The sequence below is a fragment of the Ursus maritimus genome, unplaced genomic scaffold (genome assembly GCF_017311325.1).
Source record: "Ursus maritimus isolate PB19 unplaced genomic scaffold, ASM1731132v1 scaffold_8, whole genome shotgun sequence".
NCBI lineage: Eukaryota > Metazoa > Chordata > Mammalia > Carnivora > Ursidae > Ursus > Ursus maritimus.
In genome coordinates, this window is record NW_024426996.1 from 19931807 (window position 1) to 19942058 (window position 10252).

General features: G+C 36.7%; 1 protein-coding gene across 1 annotated transcript in view; it reads left to right on the top strand.

Moving 5' to 3' along the window:
- The window catches only part of ANTXR2 (ANTXR cell adhesion molecule 2), a 144096-nt gene that overhangs the window by 16829 nt on the left and 117015 nt on the right, over positions 1–10252 (top strand). Inside the window, exons 4-7 of the mRNA XM_008693271.2 lie at positions 275–356; positions 821–928; positions 1056–1124; positions 1894–1974. Of these exons, the coding sequence (XP_008691493.2) occupies positions 275–356; positions 821–928; positions 1056–1124; positions 1894–1974 (340 nt within the window). The remainder of the gene's footprint in view (positions 1–274; positions 357–820; positions 929–1055; positions 1125–1893; positions 1975–10252) is intronic.

Consider the following 10252-nt stretch of genomic DNA (forward strand, 5'->3'; position numbering starts at 1 on the left):
AGGAGTTACTGTTCTCAGCTCAAAATGCCGAGAATATACCTAGATTTTAAAGATATTTTACATTGTCAGTGCTTTCATTTTTTGTAATTAAAATACGAATGCTATTAAATACTTATTAAAATAGCAAAAAGTATGAGAAGTTATCTGTCCTCAAAGCCCATGTTCTTTCCTCTTACTGAAGAAACCTTAATTGTAATATTGCCATGTTTTTTGATAAGTGCTTTTTGTGATCTTTGCTCATTTATATTTTGTTTAATTTTATAATATTTTTCAGAAGCAAAATCAGCAAAGGCTTGGAGGATTTAAAACGTGTTAGTCCAGTAGGAGAGACATACATCCATGAAGGACTAAAGCTAGTAAGTTCTTTTACATTTATAAGTATGGGAGAGAATGTTTTCTTATTCTGTAATGCAATAAACTGTAACTCTCTAGTAAAACTCAAAGACCCCATTACATGTTTATCTTTAAACATTCTTTAAAAATGCTTTCAGTTGTTCTAAGGATGAGACTGATTTACCGTGGTGGTAAGAAAAATTTGGATGGCATTTTTTGCTTTTTAAGGAATTTTTCATTTTCTGTGTGTTTTTTTTCAGACTAGTCAATCTAAGCTTAAAATTTATATCCTTTAAACCCAATAGTAACTACGCTATAATGTGAATCAATGCATATTTCAAATAAAATAGTTACCACAAAATACCCTGTTTTAAAAGCCAGTCTGTAATATTTTGATTTTGTGAGACTCATAAATTCAGCTTGATGGAACATGCTGGTTAAAAGTTAAGATTAAATTGTTAGTTGGATAATTATTCTTCATTTTCAGGCAAATGAACAAATTCAGAAAGCAGGAGGCTTCAAAGCCTCCAGTATCATAATTGCTCTGACAGATGGTAAGTTGGACGGTCTGGTGCCATCATATGCAGAGAAAGAGGTGAGTATTGAACTGAAACTGTTCTTTATACCCCAGTGTACTTTGCTGTGTGTCTCTGTATGTATAGCCTAATATTTGAGTAATGCAACCCCCTTCCCCCTCGGTCTCTCTCTCTCTCTCTGCATAGGCAAAGATATCCAGGTCATTTGGGGCTAGAGTTTATTGTGTTGGTGTCCTTGACTTTGAACAAGCTCAGGTGAGTACAGATCTGCAAACCTTAATCTAAATGACATAATTGTCTTAAGGGTAGTTCATCACATTCTTTTCACTGATGACTTACTGTGACACTAATTGGTTGCTAAAGATTTTCTATGAAATGATTTTGAACTCTGCATCAATAAAGTCTGATTTTGATAGGTTTCATTACTGAAAACAAAACTGAAATTTCTTGAATATTCATTTGGTTGGGAGGAACTGATATTATAGAACACATTTGGATTAAAATAATACGAATACTCCTCCTTGAACTCAACTGACAAGATTATTATGACAGTCTTATTCTGGTGTTTTAGTTTGATTGAAAACTTGACCCATAGGAGCGCAGGGATTTGGGAAATGTGTTTAGAGGCAATCTTTAGTAATTTTCATTCCAAATTCCAAATTTTTTCATTAAGTTTTGAAGGTTTATATATTAATTTTTTTTCTGCTCACCAGATGATTTTACATTTGAATTTTTGGTTGAACACGACTAAGAGTCCTGTGTCTCTTGACATTTACAGCTAGTAGAGCTCTGCACTGTTTTGAGATTCAAACTTGAGGCCAATGGAAAGGGGCTGTGGCTGATTCATTACATTGTGATACATTTCGAGTAACACCAGTGCCATCTCCTTCAATTCCTGACAGGCCACACTGGTGAATTAATCCTGTGGTGTAATTTTTCAGATGAACATAACTGAAACATAATGAAGTGTGTAAAATGTATGTCTCAACTACCCGTTAATTAAATGTTCCTCGTTTTTCTAAAGCTGGAAAGAATTGCTGATTCCAAGGATCAAGTTTTCCCTGTCAAAGGTGGATTTCAAGCTCTTAAAGGGATAATTAATTCTGTGAGTATTTTTTGGGGAGTAAGAAAGACCTACGATTTTAGGTGCATTTTAAAACGTAAGAAGTAAACTTGATATCCATTCGGGTGGTCCTTATCTTGAAGAAAGAGATTAAGAAGGAAGTTTGTTTGGTATTGAGAACACGGCGTTCATTCTGAAGATGTGGATTTTGGTTGTGTTAATTGTTGGTATTAATGCTTATAAATTGAACTCTGTGAGCCTGGGTTTGAGATTTCAAGTTTAAGATCTTTATGAACAGTCTTAGACACTTCCACCCTTTGAGCATGAAGTTCCTCACCGTCTTCATATGTTGGAAGTTTTATAGGCTTTCTAGAAGAAGTGTAAGATAAAAATCTGAGTTGGAATGTGTGATGTCTCCCTCCTCCAAACACGGTGTTTCTTAGCTGTCAGCCAGGCACCGTGCACCAGCGGCTGAGTATTTGATTGCCGTTGTTCTTGCCATTTTAATGACTAATAGTTTCACGGGAGCTCATAGTATTTCTGTTTGAAATTCAGTTGCACTGTCTCTGGTGATCGTTAGAATCGGGGCTCCCCTGAAGAGGATAAGGGGAAGTGGGGTGATGAAATGCAAAGCAAAACTCCTAGGCTCTCACAGCTGAGGTTTATGTTTCATTTTACTGCCTTTTGCTAGAAGCACTAGGAACAGTTGCTATTAAGTATTTATGATATTTTGGTAAACACCATCCTAAAATGGAAGTGAATAATATATATTCTCTAAGCCAAAGCTTTTCCTTTCATCTTTAGGTATTTACTGAAGGGAAGAAAAAAAAATAAGTCTCAGGGTCCTTGGACATTTGGTTCTGGTGTTTAAAATTTCTCTTTAGAGATCATGTTTTTCAGAAGCCGAATTTTGTTTTTAAGTAGCCTGTAGGTTTTTTCCCCCTAATTCATGGAACTTTTCAAAGAAAAAAAAAAAATATGATTTGGTTCTATTACATATCAGTACGTCTAGTAGACAGGCCAAATGTAAATACAGGAACAGATATTTTTTATTATTTTAGGAGTTTAATTATGTTTAGTATTTAGAAAAAATTGCAGTGTAAAAAATAGGAAATATTTGGATTCATTTTTATATGAATATTTATATGGGTTTATATTTGGATTCAAGGTAAATACTCAGTAACTGTGATTTGTTTTAAAATACAGGAAAATGGATGGACAATGCAAAGGGGAGGATAATTTGATCCTGTAAATAAACAAACCAGTGGATTATATTTTAAATAGTATTTCATTGTGCTGGGGAATTTGCGGTTATTTTTATAATTATGGTGGGAAGGAGAGAAGACCTCACTGGGTTATTCCCTTAGGAATTTTTTTTCCCCCTCTGTATAAAAGGTTTGCTTCAAAATCCTCGGTGACTAATTGGTTTTAAAAACTCTGTGGGTTGTGACTGCATACTTCTCCTTTAAGAAATTAGTAGTTGACTACCAGAGGAGATAAAGTTGTTGCTTTGTTATATTTATTTGTTAAGTTTCATCGATTTTATTTGTATGAGGGAAACTTTAGAGTGGAATTTCTAACTACAGTCTTTCCGGCCTGAAGTTCTTGATGGACTTTAGCTTGAATAAGTTATGTTGGAAGAGTTGGCATGGAATTAGAAAAATTTGTGTTATTTTAGCCACAAATGGCAAGCAAAGCCTCTTGAGTTTCATCTGGTGGGGGCCGATGAGTATAGTGTTCATTCTACTATAGTTAAACTTCAGCTATTTTGTCAAAAAAAGGAGGAGCCAATGATCCTTAGAGAAGCCAGCCTCTGGGGAAACCCGGGCGGTAGTCACATGGCAGAGCTGACAGGTAGACAAATGGAGTCATTACAACCGAAGTTGATCTCACTAATGGTTGAGATTTTTATCAACCTGATGATAGCTTGGGATTTTTGTTCACTTTGTAGAAGTCGAAGGCAGTTCAAGCACTTTCTGTCTCTTCAAGACAGGGATTGCTCCGTCTCTGGTAGTATACAAAAGCTATAATTCTGCCTTAAATTTGAATTGCACTTTATACTTACAAAGTACCATCTTCTCTTCAAAAAATTATATTTGGTATTTAAAACAAATATACTGTATCTATTTCTGGGTAAGGGCAGAAAGAAGAGACTATCCCTTTATTCTTTATGATTTACCAAACTGGTGGATAAAATTGTACTGTGGAATGGATTGAATGCAAAGCTAAGCAAACTTAAATAATCAGAAAATGTAAGTCTTTCAGAAGTCTGGTACTTTGAAGGCAAGATAATTGCTAAATTGAGAGATGATTTATTTATTTTTTTCTTTCTTGCGGGAAGTTATTCAAATACATCTGGCCTTATTGTCAATGAGTTAATTTCTTTGAAGTTAATCTTTAATTGAGAAAATGTAAGCTAATTTTCTTGTTTTCTTTGTCCTCCCTTCACTGCCCACCCAAATCCAGTGACCTAAATGGTCTGGTCCCCTTGCTGTAAATCACATTTTGTTAAAGCATAGTTTGTTCAGAATCAACTTAATCAGCGAGGCTGGGAGTTTCATTTTGGAGCCTTCCTTCATTGTAGTTAAAAAAAAAAAAAAGAAAAGAAAGACTGTAGTGTTTCTGTCTTGTATAACTTCAAAAGTGAGTGACTGAAAAAGGCTTTTGTTATGAACATTTTGCATGTTAACAATTTAATACCTTCTCTAAAATTTATTTGATTCAGAAAATCATTTTCACGTTTTATTTTGATTTGGAATGAAAGAGATCATTTCAAAAAGTTTAGATTTCTGTCCAGGCAAATAGGATTATCTAATAGTTTTTGCAGTATTAGTTTAATCTCCAATCTTAATTAGAAATATGAAAATTTAAAATTCATTATTAGCTCAAGTAGGTGCTGGTGAAAACTTTTCCTCTACTTTTCCTCTTTTTCACCTCCCTTCCCCCCATTATCTGATTTAGTCTTTCAACCACTCATTTATTGAACTCTAACCATGCTTAGGGCACTGTGTTAAGCTCGGAAGAGAGGACATAAACAAGACAAATTCTCTGTTCTAAAGGAGCTTGAGAATAATGATGACTTGAGGTTTGGAATTTGGTGGTCCCTGCAAGAATTACAGAATGTGGGGATAGGGAGGAGGTGGGAAAGGTCGGTGAGTCACTCTCGCTGGTAGGAATCCTATCTTGCAGTTTGCGTTAAAATGCCGGTATGGTTGGAGTACAGTTAACAGAAGGATGGGATAAGTTTGGGTATGGGAAGTCATGGGAGACTTTTGGTGGTGGAATTTGAACTGTGCTCTGATAATTGGAGCAAATTAGAAACAAGGAATATAGAACTTCAGAAAGAGCCTGGGCTGAGTGGCTGAGGCATAGGAGGGAGTGTGGCTTGGCTTGGATTCTGGAGGAATATGAAGAATAAATGTTGACAGGCAGGCTGGATCCAGATTATGGAAACTCTCAAATGTTTGAATGGGGAATTGGCACTTATTTCATAAGTAATTGGCGAATGATGGAAAAGCAACTTAAGGATGAGATTTATATGCTAGCTGAGAACGTTTAGGAAGAATATTCTCATGGTACTGTACAGGATAATTTGGAAGATGGAAAGGTGTGTTTAAGTCTCTTGCAAGAGTCTTTGTGAGAGACATGGTAAAAGGAAACCTAATATAGTGAAGACAGTACGAAATTAGGAATAGGAAGACCTGAGTGTGAGTTCCAACTCCGCCACTGGCTTGCTATGTGACATTGTGTACTTTCTATTATGTAATGTCTTTAATTTTAAAATTCTCATGAAGTCAAATGGGGACAGTTCTATTTCACTGGGTTGTTTTGTGAATTAAAATGATTAAGAATGGTCTAACTCAGAAGGGCTGGGCTTTCAAAGATTTGGTAGGAAGCTAGGAATGTCAGGACGTTGGGACCATGTAGGATGGGGTTATTGATCTTTCTGCAGGGCAGTCCACCTAGAGAGATGGCTGGAATTCTAAATAATGACTTAGGTCTAAAAGGGCGTGGGCTTGATATGTGAGAGGATCAAATCTACCAGGACTTCTAGATGGTGTAGCTAACCAAAATCAAATATTTGGCCGTGCCCTAGTTCCAAATTCTCAGGCCTTGGGGCTAGGGCCCAGCCAACCCACTCGGAAAGGAGAGTCCCATGACAAAAACTATGTAGAATTTCGGGACCCTGCATTTAGAAAAGAGCTACTGTTCTTGTTGGGGAACTTGTAGAGCTGTTTAGTGATTCAGAGTAGAATCTAGTTGTTAAGGGGGAAACAGCATCTTCAATGGACCATAGTTCCCTAGGGCGTATTTTAGGTACTGAGATTCTAGGTCTGTCCCAGTAAAACTAGGTCAAGGACTGTAAGGAAAACATGCCCTGGTCAGAATCATGTCAGGAACAGGGTGGGGCAGAACCTCCAGGGATACAACTTTTCTCTTGCTGAGCCAAGCTCTGAAGGCTCTGGAAAATATTAGTTGTTGCTGTTATTATTGTGATGGCAGTGAAACTGGAAATAAGAAGGTGAATTCAGGGGACCTTAAAACGTTAGAAGAACCTGAGAGATCGCTGGACATAGGTTGAAAAGGACGGAGAGGGGAGTCAAATGTAACTTGGGCATTTTGCCCCGACTACTCTGAATGATGGGAAGCAGGGAGGGTGAAGGCTGTTTTTACAGAGAGGCTCAGAGTGTTAGAGGACACAGTGGAATCAGGCAGAAGGGCAGAGGGAGAAATTGAATTGGACCTGGGGAGTCCCCATGGGGAATGTCCCTTAGGGATGTGGAGGCCCAGGGAAATATTCAAGTCAGGAAACTTCAGAACTGACTCATTGTTCCTCCATTTGTGTTTTCTCCCCTCCCATTGCCCACAAACACAAGAATATAATTCTTCTATTTTCCACTTTAGATTATCTTTAATACCTTAGAATGTTAAACAATTATTTTTGGTTTCTTGGAAAGGTGGTTGCAAGGCTTTTCTTTGAAAATGAAATTTTATTTGAACTAGTCAGACTGACATGTGAGTACCATGTGGTTCAGCATTTCATTAGGTAGTGCCGTGAATGGTAGCATTCAAAATAAAACAAAACCACGGATTGGTGAATAACATGGAAAGAATAAAAATAAAAATACTCTGTGAAAAACCTCCCTCCCTCTCTTTTTCCCCCTAAAAACAAGACCTTGAGGTGTTATACTCTTTGCAGTTATTTCCCCAATTGTTTTTTGATAGAGTACCTCAGAATGTATTAAGCAGAAGCGATGAATCAGTTGTGAAACTGGTTTTATAAATAACCCAGATCCAAAAGAATTAAGAACACTATATCCTAGGCGATGGCAGCTAGTGCCAGAGTTCTTAAGTACCTAATGGGGAAGTAGAGGAGCATAAATATAAATAGGAAGGGAATGATCACTCATACGTGTAGGAAATTTAAATAAAACAGAAATAGATTATTCATAAAGGGAAAAAAGTGAATATACATTTTAAAAAATAACTTCATTCATGGTGTTGAAAATGTAAGCTTCATCTGAACTTTGCACCAAATTGTTTTTATCAGTAATGTCTATTGTTGTTTTGAAAAGTTTCTAAGAAAGGTGTTACATTATGTTTTAATGAAATGAGAAGACACTGCAAAATCATTTTCTATACAGGCAAATAATTTTCATAGAAGAGGTGCCTAATGAGCAATCTGATAAGACCTCAGTTTAAGTGATTTTAGCAGGTTCTGCTGTGAATGTTGACTGCTCAGTTGTGGAAATCTCTATTTATAAAATCATGGTTTGATAAAAAAAAAATCCGAAGTCTGAGCTAACTATAAAGATATATTCACAGGAAAAAAGCCCCAAACTGGTAGGACTTACTCAAAATTGGAAATCAGTTTCCAGACTCCTTAAAAAAGGACTGGCTATCATGTGAGGCTAACTATAAATCAGTTTCTTCTGGGCTTCTGTGTATCCGAGGATCTTTGGTACTGAATGTAGATGAACTGTCTCATTATAACTTCGTTCACATCAGTGGTAGGAAGGTTGGGGCTGTAGTTCCTCCTCCTTCTTTTTTTGCCTAGTGTCTAATATAGTATTGGATACGTAGTTATTGCTTAATTCATATTTATCAATGAATGAATAAATAAAATCTCTGCTTTTTGAACATATTTTCAAGTTTTTATAATATGGTTATGGTGTATTTAAGCATTAAAAAAAAAACACACTTTTTTTTTGGGGGGGGGCCAGAGAATACTTTACTTTGATTTCATCTTCTTATTTACATTCCTCTGTATTATGACTGTGGTTACAAAAACCAAGTTCATACTAGCTTAAGAAGAAAAAAAAAAGTTATTGTCTTATATAACTGGGTGGTCCAGAGGGAGGAAATTGCCTCAAATACAATTGGATCCAGAGAATCAATCCATGTTCTTAGGATCTCTCTTTGTAAATTTCACCTATGATTTTATTTGCGTCATTCTTTCCTTGTTCAGATGAGTGTCAGATGAGGGTAATTGCCAAAGATTTCAGGCTTTGGGACCAGATAGCATTGAAAGAGAGAGGTGTCGTTTCGGGGCATCAGCATACTCTGTCCCAGACAAGGACTCTGAGTGACTCAGTTGAGTCCAGTGCTCATTCCTGTCACCATATTTGGACCAGCCTGAGTAACATACCCACCTGGTGACAAGAGGTGAGCAGCAAGGCGGAGAGGGAGAAGGCATCATGATCCGTAGCCCCACTAAGGACCACACGGAATGGAGAACAGTTTCCTCAATTCAAAGGGAACACTGTTCAGACCCACGTAAGGGTGAAAAAGTGTTCTTGGTAGGAAAAAAATGCAATAGCTATTATAGTCCCTTATATTCAAATACCTTTAAAATATTTTTGTCATATATTCTAACAAGGTACTTCATTACTTCCAAATTCCAATAAACTAAAAAATACAAATAAAACATTTGTTTTAAGGTATTCATTTTAGGTACTGGAATTTTATAATCTTGATGTCCGTAGTCCAATACTCTGTTTGCATTTCCATGATAATTTTACTGAATAATAACATTATTTTTTCTTTATTTGATTGGGACTGTAGTAGGAAAATCAAATCTACTTTTAATAAATACAGCTTTGTGATATTCTGTGAGAAAACTAAATGGGTACCATTGGGTTATATAGCCCAAATTAAGTGCCGGATGTTTATTTCTTTTTTTTTTTTTTAAAGATTTTATTTATTTATTTGACAGAGATAGAGACAGCCAGCGAGAGAGGGAACACAAGCAGGGGGAGTGGGAGAGGAAGAAGCAGGCTCATAGCGGAGGAGCCTGATGTGGGGCTCCATCCCACAACGCTGGGATCACGCCCTGAGCTGAAGGCAGACGCTTAACCGCTGTGCCACCCAGGCACCCCCAGATGTTTATTTCTTAACACCAGTCTGTTGGGGCTACAAAAGACAACCTTTAGAGGCTCACCTGTTCTTGCAAACAAATTCAATCCAGTAGGACATTGAAAAGAAAGATGAAATGGTTAAAATTTATGGCTTACGTGTACCACCAGTATGAATTATTATGGATAAAAGCATGATTTCCCAGTTACATCTTATTCTTTCCTCAAATATAATAATTCCCAATTTATTTGGAAGCATTTTTTGAATACTGTGTTTAAGACACCTTTCTGGTGTTGGGTTACAAATACGGACATGGTACCCCTGACTTTCTGAGTTCACCTTTTTTAGGTATAGGTGTTTGTAAAGCTAATAGACGAGTTGGTAAGGCTTTGTTTTTCTATTCTTGTGGCATAGGGAAATATTCTATTTGCCACTCTGGATTTTGAACAATCACATAGAACAATAGACTTAGAATGCTTGACAGATAGATTTCATGTTTCAGTTACTAAAACAAGAGAGTGGGCAAATAGGACTAATATGAAATACTGCATGTATCAGAGTGAAAAACATGTTGGGATTCCATTTCTTTAAAATTTAAACAAAGGGGCGCCTGGGTGGCACAGCGGTTGGGCGTCTGCCTTCGGCTCGGGGCGTGATCCCGGCGATCTGGGATCGAGCCCCACGTCAGGCTCTTCTGCTGTGAGCCTGCTTCTTCCTCTCCCGCTCCCCCTGCTTGTGTTCCCTCTCTCGCTGGCTGTCTCTATCTCTGTCGAATAAATAAATAAAATCTTTAAAAAAAAAAATAAAAAAATAAAATAAAATTTAAACAAATAGTGTATTTGTTATAACTTTATCCATATTTTCAATGTGCTTGTTAGGGAAAGTCTATTCATCCTTAAAGAAAGCATTAAGTGCTTATTCTGAGTTTGTGCTGACCAAAAACAAAAAAAAAAAAAAAAGAGAG